The sequence below is a fragment of the Centropristis striata genome, chromosome 3 (genome assembly GCF_030273125.1).
Source record: "Centropristis striata isolate RG_2023a ecotype Rhode Island chromosome 3, C.striata_1.0, whole genome shotgun sequence".
Taxonomy (NCBI): Eukaryota; Metazoa; Chordata; class Actinopteri; order Perciformes; family Serranidae; genus Centropristis; species Centropristis striata.
In genome coordinates this window covers 33,114,943-33,137,800 of record NC_081519.1, presented here as the reverse complement: position 1 = coordinate 33,137,800, position 22,858 = coordinate 33,114,943, and the positions used below count along the sequence as shown (strand labels likewise).

General features: G+C 40.7%; 1 protein-coding gene and 1 long non-coding RNA gene across 3 annotated transcripts in view; one reads left to right on the top strand and one right to left on the bottom strand.

Moving 5' to 3' along the window:
• Positions 1-572: 572 nt before the first annotated feature.
• On the top strand, positions 573-2,576 carry LOC131969207 (uncharacterized). The gene is made up of 3 exons (XR_009394094.1): positions 573-859; positions 954-1,169; positions 2,526-2,576. It is a non-coding gene; the product is annotated as an uncharacterized LOC131969207 (long non-coding RNA).
• A 7,216-nt stretch (positions 2,577-9,792) lies between these two features.
• Positions 9,793-22,858, bottom strand: part of rbpjl (recombination signal binding protein for immunoglobulin kappa J region-like) — a 28,898-nt gene continuing 15,832 nt past the window's right edge. For both annotated transcript variants that reach the window (XM_059329457.1, XM_059329459.1), the window contains exons 7-13: positions 21,780-21,954; positions 20,644-20,781; positions 19,375-19,487; positions 16,333-16,473; positions 16,093-16,248; positions 15,484-15,587; positions 9,793-10,886 (exon numbers count right to left, since the gene is read on the bottom strand). In XM_059329457.1, the coding sequence (XP_059185440.1) occupies positions 10,586-10,886; positions 15,484-15,587; positions 16,093-16,248; positions 16,333-16,473; positions 19,375-19,487; positions 20,644-20,781; positions 21,780-21,954 (1,128 nt within the window). In that variant the 3' untranslated portion in view covers positions 9,793-10,585. The remainder of the gene's footprint in view (positions 10,887-15,483; positions 15,588-16,092; positions 16,249-16,332; positions 16,474-19,374; positions 19,488-20,643; positions 20,782-21,779; positions 21,955-22,858) is intronic.

The window sequence follows — 22,858 nt, the reverse complement described above, 5'->3', positions numbered from 1 at the left end:
GTTCAAATAAACTGTCATTAAGTGAAAATACAGTGAAAGGGTCAAAGTTTTTTTAATCTATATAGGGTTATATATAACTTTATTGACACGTTGCCATGGATACGCATTGTTCTGCTTCTCTCCTGATGACGTATCGCCTTGTTAGTGACCTGTTTATCAAAGGTAGCCACGCCCCAAATCATATGATTCTTTATTGTCTATTTTCTTCTAAATGGGGTCATAAAATTCTGAGGTAATAAATCAAGTGAGAAGTTTTCTCATTTTGCATTGAAATTAATGGACAGAAATGTTTTTGCAGCCAAACTAAGCGCCCCCTAATGGAATATTCGGTAGAATGCAGCTTAAGGCACTTCCTGGTTTGCCTCCCTGCTCAGAGCGGGAGGTTGCCGCCTGCTCTGAAGATGGTACAGAGCCGGATCACTTGGTCCCCTATAAGGCACAGGACTCTGAGATGTTGAGATTGAAGGTGAATACTGATTGTAGGAAAATATCGCGGCTTGAAACGGCGTCTGAAAAGGAGCTTGTGAGGCTGATGATTTGGAGGATTTGGAGGATGACGAGCCGCCACATCCTCTACCCCGAGCTGCACCGACATAACTCCTGAATATCAACATCTCTCTCTGATGAAGATTAAGATCTGATCGGTAAATCCCTCACATGATAATCAGGGCAGAAAAACGCGATTGACCAATTTCTTTGAGGAATGAATGAGGGATGACTCGTCCAGCTGAGCTCTGCTGAAGAGCTGCAGGAATCTCTCAATCACAGAGCGTTTCCTGGAAGAAGCTGGTAGTCTGCGTAAACATAATCTTCCCCGAATCCCGCTCTGTTCCAGGACACGACCACCAGCAGCACCTGGGTATAATCTCCATTAACCATCATTAGCATTCCTCCCATATTTCCCATGCTCTGTTAGCTTCTGACAATTAGCATTCTGCTCATATTTCTCCAAGTGCTCTGACAGGAAGATTCCTCACTGAGAGCTCCTGTCACCACCGGCAACCCAACAGCTGTGAGCCACAGGAGAGGACGTCCACTGATCGTCTCTGTCTTCTGCTCTGAGGACAGGCGGACACTGTCCTAATGTCAGATCCACCGATGGAAGTACAAGAAGTGTCATCTATTGTCCCCACTTGTGTTTTAGCCTGAGCCCTTTTCTCCCTTTTCAGGTAAAATATGTAACTTTTCTGCATTAAACTGTCTAAAAAAAACGAGCTGCGTTGTATACTTAGAGTTTTACACTGAAATTATCCCAAATGTTTCCAAAACCTCAAACCAGTGAAATCTGTCATTTTAAGGTAACGGTGTGTTTTATTTGGTCGCCTGTTAATGGCGCATTCGTCGTTGCTTTTGTCTGACAGAAGTTGTCATAAACTGAGTTTTCATCAAGTTTTAGCCGTATTTTTACAATACACTTTTTAGATCCCTGGATTTTAGACACCGGACACGCAGATCTTACTCTTGTCTAGACTGCAAGCATTATAATCGTTTATCACGTACACGCAGCAGATTCACGCTTATTTTAACCCATGCATCTCTCTGCAGGGATTCTTTATACTTCAAGTCTATTTTTTGACAATACACATGTGAACGTGAGGTTGATGCTAAATAAAAAGGCATAAAAAGACACTCAATTAACATATTTATCTACATTTTGCAATCATCTCTGCACAGAAGCAGAGGTCCGGTTTGTAATCTACAGTCTCCACCTTCACTTTTGCTCCGGAAGCAAGACACAGAAACTTCTTTGGCCTTGAGGAGCTGCAGCTTTTATTCAAACTGTAACCTACACTGCCACACTCTGGAACCAAAATTTGGCTGCATCTTTGTTGCTCTACGCCTTTAAATTTGTGCGCAATACAGAACTGGAATAGGAAGTTGCTTCTGTGTCTTTTGAATATTGTCGTCACTGACATGGCGTTTGCGGTACAGACTCTGAGTTAACTTATCAGAGAAACAAACTGAGCAAACCTTTGTTGAACCGCATCTGAGAAACCATTTGTCATGGAGAGGAGGAGACCTCTGCGGATAATTCGGCTCCCAGTCTGGATCTCAAGTTATTAGAGAAACTTTTTAGTGGCAGCTTGTTTCGCAGCCCCTCCAGGACGTTCTGTGTCCCCCAGACAGCATCAGAGAAACAGATTTTTAATGTGAAACTTCCTTATTCAGTGTTTTTAATCAGCGGCTTTGTTCACTCGGTTTGTTTTGGAGGAGGAGACCTCTGGGGATAATTCTGCTCTGGTAAAAACCTCCTGAATGTCTGGGTCTAAAGCTGAACAAATGTTCACGTGGCAGCTCATCTCACTGATTTCATCTGGTTTCATATCAATGAATCAGTGTGATTTATTGATATGAAACCAGACCTGCGTCTAGAGAAATCTGTCAAAACCAAAGTAAAGGTGCGTTTCATTTACTCGCCTGCCAATGAGTCAGAAGTGGTCATAAGCTGAGTTTTTATAGTTTTATAAGCCACATTTTTTATGATATGTTCTTTTTATATTGTGGTTTTTAACTCTTTTAACCAGATGAAGGATTCGAGTCATGGGGCGTCTGGATCTGAAGTTATGAGAGAAACAAAAGTTAGCAGCAGCTCGACTTGCAGGTTGGTTTTAATCAGCAAATAAATGTTTTGTACAGGAGAATTATGTGGAGAATTCTGCTCCTGTTTAAAACCTGAAATGATGAACAGTAAAGGAATCAAGAGAAACTGACTGTGATGATGCATGCTACTTTACAACATCAGGCTTAAATGGTTTAATGACCAGCCTTTACTTCTCTGATCCAAATCTTTTCCTCCTCAAGTCTTCTTTTCTGCCCTTTATTGAACCTCTCTTCTCTCTTCTTGTCCTCTTTATTTTCTGACCTGTCTGCATTTTCTCATGTTTCCCGTCTCTCCTCGCCCGGCTGCCTGTCCGTCACAGTGATGTCGAGGTGATGACATACAGGAAGAGGATTGTGGTAAAGCGGAGCAGGTCGGACAGTAGGCTCCTTTATCCCACTGTAATACACAAAGAGAGTCCAGAGAGACGGGGCCCCTCGACCACACTGTGAGGGCCCCGCCATCATACTGCTGCACACACACACACACACACACACACACACACACACACACACACACACACACACACACACACACACACACACACACGTGTGTTTCCCCTGTCAGGATTCAAAACTTTATTCTAATCCAATTTCCCTTCAACAAACACTGATCTCAACATATTCTGAACCTTCATATTAAACTAATCCTGACTTCAACCTCTTCACCTCTGACTGCAGCCGGACGAGTCCAGGATGCATTTCTATCAGTTGTTGAAAGGTATCTCCTCAATTACTGTTTTTTAAGCCTAATCCTGTGTTTTTTATGTGTTTTTTAAAAGATCTCCATCCAAATGTATCACAAATGTTAACCGAAAAAATCACATTCAAGCAAAACCTTTTTTGTTGTTACTATATTTCAAGTTTCCTTATTTTAAATTTCCACTCATATTTTTTTTCATGCACATATTGAAAACATGCAAACAGCTGGAGGGAAACACACTGTGTTTGCAGCATGTATAAACAGAAAACATCATGTGTTTAGAGGTTCAGAAATGTTCAAATTCAACATAATTCTGGTTAAAAAAATGTAGAGATACATCATATCTTTTAGTTCTTCAGAAACATCCAATGCCAATATTTATTCTGGTGACTGGAGAAGAATACTGCGGGGGATCCAGGTCTCATTCATCGCCACTTTTCATGTATAAGAGCTCAGAGCTCTGCAAGTGTGTGAAATGTTTTCTCAGCCAATTTTCAATGCTGTATTTATTTCTAGTAAAAAAAAAAAAAATCTGATTTCTAATTCTTACTGCAGAGTCCAATCCGTGGCACAATTTGTAAAATTAAAAAGGGGTAAAAAATGTTAAAAATCATAAATTTAATGTTATTGCCATAATATTGTATAACTGTATGATTGAAGAAAATGCAAACACCAAATATTTTGCACAAACATGTTAACATGTGCTCCTTAGAGCTTTAAGAACAAATCCCAAATAAGAAAAATTTGAATGAGAAAGTGGGTTTTAAGAAGAAATTTCTTCCTAAGAACGGTTGGTACATCTCGGCCTGTCACTGTAATAACAATCTGGATTTATGGTATGATATAAGGACATGAGCAGGATCACTGTGTCTGTTTATCACTTTATCCAACATGATGTTTGACAAACAGGTTTTACCGACTGTTATTAGAGCTGGACACAGTGAACAGAAATATAACATAACTTCTGCTCTCTGCTTTTATTTATTAGATTTAGATTTTAATATCTTTATGTATGAGTATTCTTAAGAATTAAAAGCTCATTGGTCTTTGACAAGGTCTACTTGCATTATAATCTGACTCCATTACAATATCCTTTATGGCAATAACTTCTGGGACAAGACATCGTCTAACAGAAATAGTTATCGTGTCAGGCCTACGTGTCAGAGGATCAAACATTGAGATATTAAGACAACTAAAAGATGGAGCTTCTGTACAGAGAAACTGACGAGCTGTCACAGTGGGCGGCACCACATGGTGACAACAGGACGAGAGAAAATTATTTGTACTGAATGAGGATATAAACAGCTGCTACAGTTACACCAGGAATGTCTTATAGCAGAAGCGGGAAATTAATCGTAAATCCAAAAACATAAAAGAAAGGATTCCATCCTGATTTGAATCTCTCCATCTTCAAGCATTAAAAGAAGAATTACGTCTAAGATTTCAGTGAAAAGGCTGTTTTCTGATTAATTATTGAGTGAAAACAATCATGAAACACAGTAAATGTCGTGCTGTTCTTCCTGTTTTTAGGTGGTAAAGAGACTCGATGGCGAACTGTCCTTAACCTACAGATGGTTTAAAGCCGCCGAGCTCTTTATGTAACATGGTTAAGGAGGTGGAGGGTTTGAATGAAGAATGAAGGTGTGTTCCTGCAGATGAGGACCTAAGAATGGGCCCTTTCATACGGCTCCTCATTCATCAGCAGGAGGATGGAAGGACGGAGGGGAAACGTGGCGGGCGTCAGTGTTTTGGGCACGTGAATCTCTCAGTTTGAAGTTTCTCCCACATGATAGAGATTAGGAGCCCTGAGAGCGAACGGTCTTGTGTTTCTGCCCGTCTCCTTCCTCCTCACACATGTTTGTCTTGCTAATGAGGAGGAGGAGGAGGAGGAGGAGGAAGAGAGACACATGCCGTTCAGCTCCCCTCAGAATATTTGACACGTGAGGTTTGGAGGGAAGCTGGAGGCCTCACAGCTGTGTGATGGACGAGCTAACGTATATATATACTCACTGTATATGTGTGGGCCGGGCCATGTGATGATATAAAGCGTCAAAACTGTATAAAAATGTCTTTCCTATATATTTTTCTATGTTGTTTGAATCAAAACAGCAGTTGAAGTGTGTTATGTTTGACTATTTCTCTATTAAATAAGCAGAAAACATACTAAATCCTGGTTATTGAGATAACAAATGACCTTTATCAAAGACTTTGGCCTTATCAAGCAATAATACTTAATAAATTAATAAATGTTGGTGTTTTATATTCTCCAAATTAAAAATACGTTGAATGTTACATTTTCAAAGCACAAAGAGATCAGATCAGACAGACTCGCTCCATCTCTACTTTAAATGTTAAAAACAAACTATTTCAGAATGCTGAAATCGGTTATTCATTAATTTACTTGTTTACTCTGTTTTAGTAAATCATAACTTTCTTGTCATTATAAGTGATTCAGTTCTTTTATTTATTATATTCCTGTTTTTTTGTCTTTGTAAAGCACTTTGTAACTTGCTTCTCTTTAAGTGCTATATATATATATATATATACAGTTATTGTTATTATTATTCTCATTGTGACATTTGATGACCGCAACAGTTGCAAACATGAAACAATTGCTATATTGAACGTTTTGAAAACACTTTGGTTTGTGCTATGCTAAGTTAACAGTCTCTAGTTTCTAGTCAAGCATCCAAGAGCGCCGGGCGATTTTACAAAGCGGTGAAACGGTGAAATTGTCACACCGCGGTCACTTGCCCTTCCTCATGTGTCTCCAGTCTGATTGTCTTCCCTGATTCCCTGATTGTGTCCACCTGTTCCCCATTACCATCATGTGCTTATAGTCTGTGTCTCCCCTTTGTCCTGTGCCAGTGTGTCATGTCTTTTGTCCGTACCACTAGCTCTGAACCACAGTATTGCCACAGTCATAGTAAAGTTATTTTGTTGTTTTTCCTTAGCCCTCGTAAAGAGTGATTAGTAAAGTTATTTTGTTGTTTTTCCTTAGCCCTCGTAAAGAGTGATTTTTTGTTGGCCTTTTGCCCCTTTTTGCCTAGAGATCTCCTCAGTTTAGTTTTGGTTTTTTCTTAGTAACTCCCTCGTTTTTAGAGGCGCCTTTTGTTACCTGAAGCTCCGTATTTCTTGGACACAAATAAAGACCTTGTTTTTCTCAACTACTCTGCATCCGAGTCCTATTCCTGGGTTTCCCTCCGTGTCAGAAATGATCATTTCCAGGTTCATCACGTGTTGCCGTTGCCCCAGAAAGACTTTGCCCACAAACTTACATTGTTAAAGAAACATCTTAAATCAGATGATCATTTTTTAAAATCAGAATTTGATCCGTTCAGTCTGATAACATTTGAAAGTCTAGAAGAGCCGTAAGATTAAATAATTTTATTCACATTCAGAGCAGCAGAAGATATTTTTTATCCACGGAAGTCGAACTCTTTTTGCTTCATGGTCCACTGAGCAGCTTTCATAGGAATGAACAAAGCTCCAGCTCCAACACTGGAGGTATGTTCATGCTTTCTTTTTTTACCTAACCAAACTGTTTTTTTAAAGTAGCCACGTTTCCCTCCAAATGTATCACAAATTTTAACAGAATTTTGGGGGAAAAAGAGAAAACACACATTTTGCCGCCAGGAAACAAAAGATAATTAAAAACTACTTAGTCGTAGTAAATCCCACAGAAACATGTTTTTTTGTTCTAAATGTGTTTTTTTGTTTGTATCTGGTCACTGTAGGTGAGAGAAACAAAACTCTGAAAGTGGCATGTAATAAAACATTCTGCTGCAGGATTCAGATGTGACATTTGCAGGTTAGTTGTTAAAAGCCGACACAAACATGGAGTGAAGTACTTCTCCAGGCTCGTAGATCTCTTTATCTCTCAGACACTCACCCGCAGCGTGCCGAGTTCATCTCAGGTCATTAACTCAACATCTGTCAGCAGAAACAGGTGGAGTGAGCGCTCTGTCTGCAGAGAGCGTCTGATTAACTTTTTGCAGCTACTGTGAAAAAGAAGAAAAGGACTTGTTCTCATTGTTTCTGAGCTGATGAGAAATGTTAAGAATGACAAATATGTGACGGATGAAAAGAGAGTGAATTTTGGGTTTCTGATGGAGCAACGCGGCCACGTGGGAGGTCCCGTCACGCCTCTGTGATTATCTCCTGCTTCACTTGTTTGGAACAAAAGATCTACACAAACTCAACAACTCATAAGTTAACTCCTGGAGATCAAACGTACAGTAGGAACAAAGTGCAGACGGAGTCGGCTGATGCAGGACACTGATTAATTGGATTAACATAATAAGGACGAGGGCTTTAGGGGACAAAGGGACAAAATGTGAGGCAGCGTGGACGCGTTGGACCCGAGCCGAAGGATTTCTGTCCTCGCTGTGTTCTGTTGATCAAATGTGTCGTACAGCAGGAGATCACAGAGGACAAAGAAGCTCCTTATTCCCGAGAGAAAAGGTCAGATTAGATATGTTGGGGGGGAACACAAAGCAAAAGGTCAAGCAGCGCCTGAAGGAAACGTCCTTCAGTGTCCTGAACTGATGATAAACTACTCAAACACACTGAGGCTTATGCAAGAACATTTCTAGATTCTTATCCTAAACATTTTTTACTTTTTTACCATGAGGTTTGCTCCAGGCTGCAGTTACACATGCACGAATACAGGAGAGTGACCATCAACTCGGCAGAAGTTGTTAGTCGCTGTTAACGTGTCATCAGAGCAGCAGCATGCTGAAATAAAGAGCTTGACAGGAAGTTAGATGCTAGAAAAGCAGAGCAGTTCATGACTTAGATGGGAGGCGATCATGGAGATGTGGACGAAATAAACCTGTGACATTGCGCGGTCAGCTGTTGTAATGCTGTTTTGCTTAGTATACAAGTGTGTTTTTTGTCTTCAAATCCGTCCAAAAGTAGAAAACCTGGCAGTGAAACACTCCGTTCAGAAGTAACTGGTCCAAATGAGCTACAGGTGTGATTGTATGGCAGCACTTGTGTTGTGTTGCCTGCTGAGAAACCCTCTTATTGTGAATCTAGTGTTTCAGCCTGAATGCTCTATGTCTCTAATTTGTGGTTGTAAAGTTTCATGAGGCTGTGATTATCCTAGAGGTCACAGCAGCTCATTTTATACACTGAGCTCAAGTTTCACTCACTAACATCATCACACATTAAGAAAATTGGGCTCATTGAATCCACAAGAGTCTTAGTTCTCCAGTCAGACCCGATTTATGCAGCTCACAGACTATCAGCATAAAGTGAGCATGATAATTTCCCTTAGACTTAGTGCTTTTATCTTGTTTTTAGACACACCTTTTTTGCAGTGTTGAGGTCAGAGGGCTGTTAGGTTTGGCGTGTTATCCTGGTGTGGTTGGTGGTTGGATTCCTTGGTATTCTCGGTTTATAAGATATATTTTCTATAGCCTAAAATTGAGGAAATTAAACTTCCTTTAAAAACTAAAAAAATGGGACTTTGAGGCCAGGTATATTCTGTTTCTTTGCTCTTTCTCCTCCGCTCTGTTTGCTCGTTCTGACATCACTGAACAAAGGCCTGACGGTGAAATAATTGAAAACATTCAGAGCTCCTCTGGGACAAACTACTGCTGTCACACACGTGAATTATTACAGTTACAGTAGAGAAACAAAGTGCCATTCACACACTCACACACACTCAGATTACACTGGGCTTCAGTCTCCCGACAGAGTTGAAAGCTCCTTGAAGGATCAAGTAGGAAGCAGACTGCGTTTCACTGCTGCTTTCTCTCACAACACTCGGCCCTCGGCTCGCGTGTCCGTTCTCCAGGAAAACTTCCTCCCACTCATTCAGCCGATAACTCTCTGTACTTGTCTTTGTGTTTTTATCTTTGAGGCGTTCACGCTTCATTTTCCTCTCTGAGCTGTTCTATCGCCACTGAACACATCGTTTAAACGTCTCTGTTGGGGATCAGATCAGGGCGGAGGTAAACTCAATGTTCAACAGGGAAAACGTTTTTGAACACTTTTTATAATCAATGACAGATGATGAGTGGAGGAGGAAGAATTCAGAACCTTAACTTTAGTAAAAGTCCTGCATTCAAACCTAATTTATGTCAAAGTATTATCATTAAATCTACTTAGATCACAATGATGTCATACAAAAACAATCCCGTTATGACACACTGTGCCTTTAAAGTACGAAAACCTCAAACCAGCAGAGATATCTCACACGCACAAAAAGGGGGGATGTGTGTGTATGTGTGTGTTATATGTGTATTTAAGTGCAGTACTTGATTGACTACTCTCTGGAGCGAAAGTTTCTTTGACTTGCCTGCTGTCTCAGAGGTCAAAGGTCGGGCGTGGTGAGGAGTCCGTGTCCAGCTCAACGGCTCTTCAGAGAGGAAGTTGATTTACTCTGCAGCAGAATCTCTGCTGGTGAAAAACAGTCAGAAACCACAAGTGCACCCAACAGTCTCTGTAAAAACAACTCTGTAAAAAGTTCTGAAGTTCTGGGTTGATTTCCTCAAGTTCTTGAGGCTTTTATTTAAATCTGTTTCACACTTTCAAATTGTGTTGATATCCTCTAATAATGAATCCAATGATTCATGTCCACATGAACACTGAGTGTCTGCAGAGTGACGTTGTGGAAAACTCAAAAATACCACAAAACATATAAAAAACATTGGCATACACTTTATATTTTGCTTATATTTGTCTTATTAATTTGAGATTCTGTAATAAAACAAAAACTTTTTGGAGGAGCTGTCATGAACTAGAGTTAAAGCGGCTGTGAACAGAATTCAGAGCTGGTCGACTGCCTGCATACGGCTCTCATTATGGCGGCGGCTGAGGCAGCGAGCAGGTAACAGCACTAAAACCAGCAACGGATGGGACAGAGACACTGACAGGCAAGCAGCCTACCACAACAATTATTTGTTGTTTGTTGTCAATAATGAACAGAGAAACTGATCAGTGACACCATTCCTTCACTTAGTAAATAGTTACTGCTGTCTTAGTGTTTTATTGTGGTGCACAGCCACTTTTATTTTGATATATATGGCCTTCTTCACTATGTTGGACAAATACGTATTTTTTTGCATGACATTGTCGTAATTATCTTGTTGAATCTCTCTCATATAAATGTGAAATTCTGGTCCAATTAACTTGAAAACAAGAAGCTAAAGAGGACAAAGAGGGAGTATTTTAGTTCACTGACGTGGACCAGCACTGATCCAAAACCAGAACATGAGTTCCTGCTGTGATGTCCTCCTGATGAGACCAGAGGCTCCACCTCCGTCAGCAGGAGCTCTAACTCTGCATGAAGAGGTGGAAGTTTGCTCTGGTGAACTCCTGATGGATGGTCTCTAGCAGGACGTCGTCCTGCTCGCCTCCCTCCGTCCCGCCCTCTCTCCTCCCGCCTCCTGCCGCTCCTCTGACGGCGGGCGGCGGCTGGAGCTCGGGGGTGTAGGTGAAGCTGAAGGTGGTGCGGTAGATTAGGCCGTCCAGTCGGATCAGAGACAGCGGGACGGTGATGACGCGCCGCAGACAGCACCAGCCGTCACTGAAGACGGAGATGTCAGGGACGACGCAGAGCAGAGACTTGGGAGACCTGAGAGGAAGAAACAAGACGATCAAATAAAACGTGGAAAACTTCTTTCATCTCAACTGACAAAATGAAGGTTAAACTGGTCATTGTTAAATGATCTTCTATTGTTCCCTTAAACACTCACTGGCTGTTAGGATTTAACTGTCAGCTTCTACTTTAAACCCTGTGGAGTCACAGATCACTGCGGCGTGATCAGATCACATGACTTCTTCACAACGTCCCACTGTAAAAACCTGTAAAGTTCTGCATTCAGACTCCATGAGGCCAGTTTGTGTTTGATGATGATCAGCCAAGTAAAACCAGAGATAAGGTCAAATACATTTAGTATGAAAATAAGGAACTAGAACCTGATTTTACCTCTTAGATGTTAGATGTGTAACCAACAAATTCTTCAGAGCATGATGTTCTGAAAGTTAAAAAAACAGCATTCGTTTTTTAATGTGATTTTTATGGGTTTTTTTGGGTTCAAAATGTCGATCCAGTAAATCAAAGTAAAAAATAGTGTTCAGGTCATATAGGTGAGGTTGTGCTGAAAACAATGACACCAACATGGCACGGTGAACATTTTTTAAATGTATATACAGGCAGGATGAAAATGAGTAAAAAACTGACAAAACAGCCCCATAATGACACTAACTACAATAATTTATCAGCCGAGGAGAATGATTGAATTTTAATGTTTAAAATCAAGTTAATACAGTGCGATTAAAAGCTGCGATTCTCAAACATTCTATAAAGACAATGGATCACATGACTGCCTGTACGTGAAAGGTGAAAGTTTCTAATTCTGACAAACCAACAGAGTGCATCTTTGTGTCTTTTAGCTCATTGTTTTTTTTTTTTTTTAATCGTTTTGGTTTCATTTTAAGGGACAAAATGCTGATGCTCACAGAAAAACAGCAGCCAGGCAAAGTTAGAGGCCAGCTGGTGACCATAGTGGAGCATTCCAGATAAACTGACAGATATTTTTTCTCATGAGTTGGTGGAAACCAAACCAGAGCTAAAAATAATGGCTTAAAACAAAGCCTGTGTGTGAATAAACAGCTATTTGCACTCTTTTAATTAAAAATGAGAAACCAGAAAAATCTTAATGACTGAGGAGAAATCAAAAATGATTTAAATGCTCTAAATCAAACATAATTCTTAGCCAAGGACAACTTAAAAGATACATTTATACATAAATTATAATTAAAAAAACTCTCAAATGCAGCTGTAAGCACATCTCCTCTCACAGAGAAAAACATAAAAACAGTGTTCATGATTATTTTTAACAATCTTTGCAGGAGTCGGTTTCAATGAGCAACAACAACAATAGTGAAAATACTGAAAATAAACTCTGGAAGTAGATAATCACATGATTATGTGACAGACTAAACATCATTCTGTGGTTGATATGAAACTCTGTGGAGCTGCAGAAATCTTGAATGCCCTTTTATAAAGAAGGCGTTTGATTGGGGTGTACTGGACACCTCGGGCTGAATGGCGGCGGGGGATCCTGTTCCTAATTGGCTGCAGCTTCTCGTACAAACAGCACATTGTGGGTGACGGAGTTATATAAATACGGCTCTCCTGGTCGCCGCCGAGCCTCTGCTGATGGGGGGAATATTTGCAGAAGCTGGTGGCGAGCCGCTCGCAGCCAGAGACCCTGACTTACGATGCCTCAGCACTTTCAGGTGTGGGGTCTGAGGTGGACTCTGACGTCAGACAGCTTGTTTTCTTTCGGGATGCGTCACATGAGACCCTGCGAGGCGACGCCTGAATGTCAAGTTTCTGCTGAAGTTTCTTCTGTAGCTCCCAGACTCCCGCACAAGAGTTAGAGAGAGGATTGTTCCCCAAAAGCTGAGCCCAGCTCCTCCTGCTGATGTTTGAATATAACATAAGCCCCTTTATGCCCCTCAGGTCCAGGCTTGGCTCAGACTCTCCAAACGCATGAATACAGGTATAAGTTCAGCTGGAACGTTCAGTAAATTTAATGTCAGGACTGTCGAGGATTTTTTTAGTCAAACTTGTTGGGAAAACTGCCTTCTTTTCTTCAGAGGGGGTCCAGGATTCAGTCCCAGAAAAGGAGACTCTTTCACCGAACAAATCCACAAAAAAACTCTGAAACTGATATATATAACTGAATAAAGATTCTGAAACAATTAGTCAGTTAATCTATTAGTCGAACAGCTGAGAAAAAAAATATATATGTAAAAACTCAATTAATTAAGTATTGAAAACGGTTTTGGTTTATTTGTACGATTGGTCGGACAAATAAAAACATTTAAAGATCACCTTGGACTCTGGAAACTGGGAAATACATTTATCACTATTTCACAATACTTTAAAGACCAACAGATTAATCAACTGATCAAGAAAAGAATCAGCTCATTAACGGATGATGAAGGAGACTGTCCTCCCAACAAAACAACTTGTTTGTACAAGCAGCTGCGACCAGAGATCAACCTCTGAAGCTTGAACAGTGAAGACGACTGCATTCTTTCTAACGACCAGCAGGGGGCGACTACACTGGCTGCAAGAAGACTGTGTGACAAAAAAAGACTCCGTAAACATTCTCATCATGAGTTTATGGTCTCAAGTAAAACAGATGCTTAAGCAGGGAGGGTTTAGGGCCGAGTCCACTGTCAGTGGACTGTGTGTTTGACCTTTGACCCTGTTTTCACTTCCTCAGAGTTAACTGGAACATTTTGGTCTCTTATAAAAGTCTTGTCCAGTGTTGGGTGTTGGACTAAAAGACCCTCTGAGGAGTTTAATGTTCATTGTTGGAACGATTTCTTACCAAGCTAGCACTTATGTTAGCTGATGAAGACGCATCATTACAGCTCCCACTCTGTTCCTTGCATGCATTGGTTGCAAAAAACCAAGATGGTGACGGCCAAAATGCCAAATTCGAGGCTGTAAAAGCAGACTGCACAAACCGATAGATGACGTCAACATGATCACATCCACTGTTTTTACTTTGTCTATGATTACAGCCCATATTTATGTTAATTATTGTGGCAGCGACCTCTAGTGGCCGCTGTTATTATGATTTATTATGGAGCAGAGGAGTTTATCCATCTGTCTTTTAGTAAAAATATCTGTTTGTTGCATATTTAGATTAGAGTTTGGCTGCTTAGTGCACCTTTACTTAAAGATATTACATTTTACTTTGAATCTGTTTCACAAAATCATATATAACATGTAGTTTTTTTGCCTGGATTTTTACTGAAATTAACTGGCAATGTTTTCTACACAGTGTCATCTTTTTAAAAAAAATACTTTTGTTATTTAAATGGCTGCTGCTTTTAGATTTCTGTGTAAAGTCATGCTCTTGAAAATCAAAAAATTAACACATTTCAATAAGTTTTAGAACAGTTATTAGAGAAACGTCTCTAACTGACAGTCAGACATATTTTCCTTGAACATACTTGAGTTTTCAGGACGACAGACATAAATCCTCATAAATTCCACAACAAACAGAAAATAACTGCTTTCAATAAGTAGGTCAGATGAAATATAATTTGGGTTGAACCTGTTTTGTTATGTAATATTTGGTGTGGAAGTGCCACTCAATCTGCCATAAAACAAACTTTTATGAGCAGCCGGCTTCACAGAGCTGACTGAAACTTTAATTTGCTCTTTGTGCCGTTCGGCTCTACACCTGGAGTCTCTGAGGTGAAGCTGCATGAGATCTGACGGCACGAAACAGCCATAAATTAAACAAGAGGGCCTCCCAAAGTGATTGTTAGAGCAGAAACCCTCCAACACAGGAAGTCCTGAAGCGTAACTGATAAAAATCGTGCATTTTTTATCCTGAAGCAGCATTCTTTCTTTCAGATCTGGAGCAGGACGTGTAAAATTGTCCGACAGGTATTTGTGTGTTCCTCCGACTCTCCAGCAGCTAATAAAGACGACAGACAGCAGAGCAGCCAGCCAATAAACATATAATGACATCTCTTGTTACCAGCGTCTGCAGGTAATATTGTACTGTACGCCTGTTTATAGACCTGTGTTTATACTTTTTCCTACTTTTTGCTGCTTGGTTTTTTTCTTGCTGCTGCTGCTGCATTGTAGAGAATAATGCACGTTGGATTGAATCAATGAAGTGCAGATATTTGGAACGTAACCACAATAAAATAGAAAATAACATTTCTTGATCATACTTTTTCTCTCTATCTATCATTTTCTTTTTTTTAAATGAGACAGAAAGTCGGCAGAAACTTTACCTTTATTTGTTAGAGAACAAAGACAAATATTCTCTCCTTGTACTAAAAGGGTCCTTAATCAATACTAGAGTAATTCCTTTGTGGAACAGTACACAAGATGAAGCTGCCGTGCTTTGTGTGTTCACTACAGTCACACCTTCACCCTGAAAGGTCCTGTACTTTCACAAAGTTCTACCCACTGACCAGGTAGCTTTGGGGGGTAAAATGGTCCCAGAAAGTACTTTAACCCCTGGTGCTACACAGAACTTTGCCTCGTCCGTGGGAAAGTTCCTGCAGTCTAAAAAGACCTGTACTGTCACTTCTTTCTTACCTCTTCTCTCCGTCTCACCTGTACTCACTTTAACTGTCTGCTGACTTTAGTAAATCTCCTCTCACTGCTGCTGTTCACTCACTTGAACATGGTCTCAGCTTCACTGTTTCCAAACCAGACTTTGAGATGAGGGCTGAAGTTTTCTCCGTGGATCTCCAACATGGCAACATGACCTCCACCATTCACCTGCAGAAACACACACACACACACACACACACACTCTATTATTGCTCAAGCAAAAAATTCCTGTTTTGTCTGCTATAATTCCCCAGTGTTTAATGTTTGTATGATCCCGCTGTTGTTTGTACTTTTTTTTTTATCTGTTTTTTATGTAAAGCACTTTGTAACCTTGTGAAAAAAGTGCTGTACAAATAAATCCTGTAGTTTACCTTCTGAAGTTATTAAGGATATCTATTATAACTTTTCCTCAGTGTCGCTGTGAGCTTTCTGTTTTCACTACAGCCTCAATGACCCATAAATAAAAGCTGTTTTCTTCCTGTGTACTCCTTAAACATACAACTTTAAAACTTGTTTTTGTTTTGTAACTTTCTGTGGAAGACAATTAATCCTCTGAGTTCTTATGGATTGAAAGGATCAGGATCTGAGTTTTGATGTGGACTTCTAATTCACTGCATCAGCTGTGCTTTTTCTGTGTGAAGCTCTTCTCTGCCGGTCTGCTGCTGTGACTCACCTCTAACCCCGTGATGACAGGAAAAGGAGTGACAGGTGTCTGGATGCAGGCGGGACCCTGATTGAAGGTGAACTCCACTGCTTCCACCCCAATGATGGTCCAGCAGGACCCGTCGTTCAGCACCACCCTGCTGGGGTCTCTGCTGCTGGACGGCGCCTGGAGGGACGGAGACGACGGAGGAGACATTAGAAGAGGAGGAGAAGAAGAAGAAGAGAGGGAACAGGGAGGGAGGCGTCTGACCTGGTACTGTATGATGGAGTCGTTGGATAGACACAGGAAGGCGAGTGGATTGTCTCTGAACTGGAAGGCACACTTGTGGAGCTGAGAAACCGGCTCGTCCACATCTAAGATGGCGTGCTGCTTGTTGACCTTACGGATCACCTGGAGACACAGAAGAGACGAGGGGAAAGCTAAAGTCAGCAAGAATCTAAGAAATGTTTATGGGACAAATATAATTTCTTCTGAAGAATCCAGATGATATTTTATGATATTTTTCATGAATGTTTAATCATGTAATGGGAGAAAAAAACAGTTTGTTCCCTTACAGACTTGGATCTTTACTCACAGGACTTTTAGTGTGTATTTAAGTTTATTTTAACAACAAGTGAGACAAAATAACAAAAACAAGCATGTCTTTCTTAAAGCATGTACGGTACAACAAGTGAAAAGCTTCTCTAAATGTGCCGAGCCTCTGTATACCTGCTCTGTTTGCACCTGTCTAAATTCAGTAATTCTGAATAGTGCTTGACTCATATATTTTCTTTGTCGGTACAAATATATGAGGGGAAATTTATATGTGCAAAAAATAAAAACATTTTTAATTGATCATGTTTTTATGTTAAATCTGAAGCTGTTAGCTAAATGTAGAATATGTGCCTCTGAAATATACTGGAGTGGAAGTATAAAGTTATATAAATGGAAATAATCAAGTGAAGATACCTCAAAAGTGTCCCTAAGTACAGTACTTGAGTAAATGTACTTGGTTATAGTCAACTATTGTAAATGTACAGCGTGAAGAAGGCAAAAGCTTTAAATTAAACTTGACTCAGGTGCAGACAGGAAGCTGACAAAGCTCTCAAACTGATTTTAAAAAGGTGTGTATCTACAAAAACCAGCTGACTCCACATGAGCTACTCCTGGTATCTGCAGACCTTGAGCTCTAACACACACACACCCTCACTGCCCCACACAGAGCATCAACACTCTTATATTTAAGTCTCTCACGTCTGCTGATGCAGCTCAACGTTTCGGTCTCAGCTCCTAAACGTCGACCACAGCCGAGCTCACGGAGAGTCGAGCTGCTCGTCACGCAAAAAAACAGGATCCAGCAGGAAGAATTTCTCCGTCTTCAAACAAACCGTGAAGTAAAAGGTCTCCACTATGAAAACATATAGAGGTGCAGATATACCTTCACCACCCGGCTGCAGCTGAGGAGAAACTGTCTGCTCAGCGAAATGTGAAGGACTCTGCTGAGAGGTTTGTCTAAGTTTAACCTAAAGTGGAGGTCCAGCTCAACAATAACAGAGTTTCTGGGATTAGCAGGTTATGTAACACCTGCACACACTCACATCTGTCTGAGTGGTGATTATAGTTTAACTCTGTGGCTGAAACACTGAATAATCAGACAGGACAGGCATCTTTTTTCACTCTCCTGTGGTTAAACATGCAGTTATAAATGTTTTTATTATTTTATGAAGAAAGATCAACCAGCCTCCATCAGTGCTGCACGACAGACACAGGGAGGCGTTTCTGCAACGTAGGAACTTTTTCAGAACTCTCTTTTTTATTGTGTCTGCACAGCAAGAACGAGGAGCGATCAGAATTCCCAGAACCTCATTTTGAGGAACTTTTTATCTCCTGTTTCAGAGTAGGTACGCATAGTGACAGAGTGCATTTAAGCCACGCCCCCAAACAATCATCTCTCCCTGTTGACATTGTATTGAATGAAGGAGCCTCCTCTTCAATTCTGTCTGTTAGCATTAAACAGAAAACTGTCTAAAAGCTGCCATGTGGTGAGATGTTCTACCAACAGGGTTGCAGAGTTATTATAAGCCGATAAAACGGCAGAAATCCAGAATATGTCTTCAGAATATGAAACGTTGCTCTCTTTCGCTCTGACGTTTCATCCAGAGATGTAAGTGCATGTTGACTGTGCGAACACAGCTGATGCAGAACTTGCAACCATAATTTTAAGAAAATCTGTCAGTCGTGTACACAGAAAACACCACAAACTGCAGCTCGTAACAAATAAAAAGGAAGAAATAAAGGGACAAATGGAACGACAGTGATGTCCAGGCATTACTGATGGGGAAACACTTTTTTTTTGACTCGTAACTTAAAATTTACGAACTCCCAACTTATATAACTACTTTGAGAGAGCAAACAGACAAAGAGCCCTTAAACTCCCAATAGAATAGATCCTTCAAAACTGTTTGGGCCGAAAACGCCTTATGTTTCTATGAATGAAAAAATAATGTAAAAAAATCACAGGATTTCTCTTCAAAAAGGATGAAAACCTCAGTTGTCCCTGTACGGTGCCAAGGAAACATTTAATCATTTCGACGACAGCGCTGCAAATACCCAAAACACAAACAAGAAACCTTAAGAGTGATGCACACAATTAAAATGAATAAACAAATAATCTTCAGCAGCCTGGAGGATCTGTCTGTCTGTTCTTCTGATGTGTTTTGGAACATTTATGACCAGATACTGAAGTACCTCTGGTGATGGTGGTGAAGATGTTTTCCACTGTACCCTGGAGGTGGCACTTCAGTAGAGAGTTACAGGGTTTAATCACATACTTTCAGTAAATCAGGAGGCTTTTCTAAACTCCTCATTGTCTTTGTTTTCATTTCCTGAGCTGAGCTACAAAGGATATTTAATCTTTAAACTTTGAGCTGCTATGAGGACATTTTATCTCTGCTGACCTTTTCTGAGTTATTCTATCTCAGCGCTTCATCACATGTTTTGCACATAAATGTAACAATAAAGAATGTAATGAAACACACATTCAGTTCATATTTTCTGAAACTGTTGTTTGGAAGACATCAGGAGTAAATACCTGAGAGACTAGAAGACTCTGGACTATGTACTAGAGCCCAAACAATGTTGCATTTTAGAGACTAAAGGGGGAAAAAATCACAGATTATTAATATAGCGGCTGAATTTATGAGCTGGAATGAAAATAGCCTTTTTTGTGCTCAAGTATAGTCAACAAGGCTGTGTGTTTCAATGTGTGTGTGTGTGTGTGTGTGTTTGTGTGTGTGTGTGTGTGTGTGTTACCAGAGGTGGCAGTGCGACTCCAGACTCGGTGCACACTAACTGCACCACACGGCCGTAACAGATGAAGCCTTCGCTCAGAACAAAGTCCCCTTCGTCTGCACGCTGCTCCTCCACTGCACACACACACACACACACACACACGCACACAGACACACATGAATATTCATACATGCATTCAGAATCATTACAGTCTTATTAAATGTTTCCCGTAAAAACTTTTTCCTACTTTCATACCAACAGATGAACAAAGACAAGCGTGTGTGTGAGAGTGTGTGTGTGTGTGTGTGTGTGTGTGTGTGCGTGTAGATGGATGAATGACTGAGGTTTATGTTTTGGTGCTGGGAGGTCTGTGTTAAATAAATAACCCCACAGATCTTCGGAGTTTCCAGACGTGTGTGAGGGACGAACCGCTCACACACTGACCGTACTGTGACTGCAGCGTCACAGGTTTGATACCTCTGTTCATCTCTATTTCAGTGTCTTTGGCTCTGAGCTCCTGCTGCTCACTGCACAGATGTATACATATCAGGTATATGAAGAATGAGCATGTTTTTAGATGTGGTTTGCCGTGACTCTGACTGAAGGAATGCAGAAAAAAACACTCAGACGTGTCTGAAATTGTCTCGTCTTCATACACCCGTCCATTAATGCTGTTGGCAGCTTCTCTTGTTTCAGGAGCTGCAGTGTTTCCTAGAGGTGAGCTGAGGTGAGGTACACACTGAACAGATCTTCAGTCCGTCACAGGGTTTATAATGCAGGATTTTAATAAACAGGCCTAAAGAGAGTTATATACTTGTCTTGTCTACAGTGATTTGATATCTTGTAGGGCTGAGCAAATCTACCTGACATCACTGTTACCTCTTTCACACCAATAACCAGGGTTGCTGGAAAAGAAATCCTGTGATTTTTTATTTTATTTTTTCATTCATAGAAACATAATGCGTTTTCGGCCCAAACAGTTTTGAAGGATCTTTTCTATTGGGAGTTTAAGGGCTCTTTGTCTGACCCGTGTTCAACACTGTTTGTGTCAATTAAAAGACTGCAGTATAAGTGGAGCTCAAATAAACAAAAAACAGTTTGCTCAACTGTTCGTTTTCCTGATCAGTTTGGTTATTTAAGATCACATCGTGACTTTACAGGATGGAAAAAGTCGATGTGGGAAGAACATACAGTGAACTCTCACACGCACACACACACACACACACACACACACACACACACACACACACACACACACATACACACACACACACACACACACACCCCTACCCAGGGTAATGGTGAAGGCCGTCCACTGTCGGGCGCTGGCGATGAAAGCTCCTCTGTCCACTGAGAGGTAACGAGTGCTGACCGTCTGGGAGCGCAACCGGTTAAACAAAGCTACTCTGGAGCAGGACGAGATACACACTGAAACACACACACACACACACACACACACACACACACACTGTAAAGACACAGAACAGACTCGGGCTTAAAGTCCCTTTCTGTTTGTAGGAATGTGAGTTTTATTGGCTGATGCTTCATTTGTTTGTCTTTCTATACTTGTGAGGACACCATTTACATAATGCTATCCCCAGCCACTTACCCTAAACTTAACCATCATAACTAAATGCCTAAATGCCTCACACCAGCCTAACCCTTCCCCCAGGGGGGCTGGAAGTGTTGATGACTGTGAGCCAATTTAGGAAGGCAGCCTATCATTGAGTTACCTTCAAGGCGATGTCATGAGATAACATGAGAATCGCAGATAACAAGATCACAAATCCATCTTGTCAGGCTTCAAGTAATACACAAAATACATCACACTTCCCTAAAGATAACTCTTACCTGAACCGTAACCTCTGAAGCTCTGACCCAGAGGGAATCAAAATGTCCTCACTAACAAAAAATAAACATAGACAAACTAAAAAGAGACGTCACTTTGAGCTGACAGCTGAGATATCAGATCAGCTGATGTCTCCTCGCTGTGTGTGTGTGTGTGTGTGTGTGTGTGTGTGTGTGTGTGTGTGTGCGTGTGGGTGTGTGTGTGTGTGTGTGTGACCCTGTGGGCTGCAGTGACCCATGACCCATCACAGCCAGCTGTCAGTCAGTGAGTAAAACCTGAGAGTCTCTGAGGTTTGAGGATGTTAGAAATGACCAGAGAAAGTTATAAGAAGAAGAAGAAACTGAACACCAGGACATTAAAGTCTTAAAAACATTTTAATATGACTGAAACAAAAAATTGCTGCAGCAACTTATGAGAAATTAATGAGGACAAGAATGATCCTCGTATACTAAAATCATAATGGCCCTAACCCTATGACAAAAAGAAATACAAATATGTAGTGAAGGGTGGAGTGGAAGAGGTTAAATATCAAATATCAAAGTTCTGTCAAGTTCAAACTGTATAAGACGTGACTCACGGTCTGCGTTCTTCATGGACTGTCTCTTCTGCGACGGTTTGGAGATGACTTTGATCAGCCGGCTCTGAAACGAGCCCACTTCCTGTCTGTTGCCCAGGAAGAGTCGCAGCAGCAGGCAGAAATGTTTCCTCTTGTCCTGATCGGAGATGAACAGCGACTTGGCAGAAGCAAACATCTGATACAGACGGAGAGAGGGAAACATGTGTGTGAGGAAAACTTCAGACTTATTCAAACACAGAAAGGAGATGAAACACGTTTAATATGTCTGTTCAGAAGATGACGAGTCTTCAGGAGTTCAAATTATTTGTAACAAAAATTTTGTGATTCCGATAAATAGCCAGAGGTGTAAGAAGTATTCAGATCCTTTACTGCAGTAAAAGTACTAATACCACACTGTGAAATTACTCCACTACAGTAAAAGCCCTGCATTCAAAACTTACTGAAGTACAAAAGTATCAGCATCAAAAAAGAACTTGTTATGCAGAATGGCCCAAATCAGATTGTTTAATATATTCCAAATATATTATTAGATTATTATTATTGATGCATTTATGTAAGCAGCATTTTATTGATGTCAAGGTAGAGCCCATTTTAACTGCTTAATATACTGTTATGAGGTTTAAGCTATCAAAAAATCATCATGTTTTTATGTTTAATCTCAACATGAAAAGTAACTAAAGCTGTCAGCTAAATGTCGTGGAGTAGTAGAAGTAGAAAGTTACATAAACGATAATAATCAAGTAAAGTACCTCAAAAGTGTCCTTAAGTACACTACTTGAGTAAATGTACTTCCACCTCTGTAAAAAAACTTTTTTTTAACCTTTTTTTTTCTATAACAATAAGCGTCCTGGTGATTTCTCAGCGGCTTCTCGTGTCCTCTCTCTCTCTCCCAGTAAATCAGTTGGAGGCCGGTGAACACACACGGTGTGTTTACAGCAGCGTAGTTCTTGTGTCAGACTTGACTGTTTGTCGAGTCAACAGCTCTGTAATAAAAGAGGCGATTGTCTCGTCTGGACAAACAGACTCAGCAAGCTGCAGTCGGCCGACGTTTCCTCTGCAGCCGGTGGTCCGACTCTAAA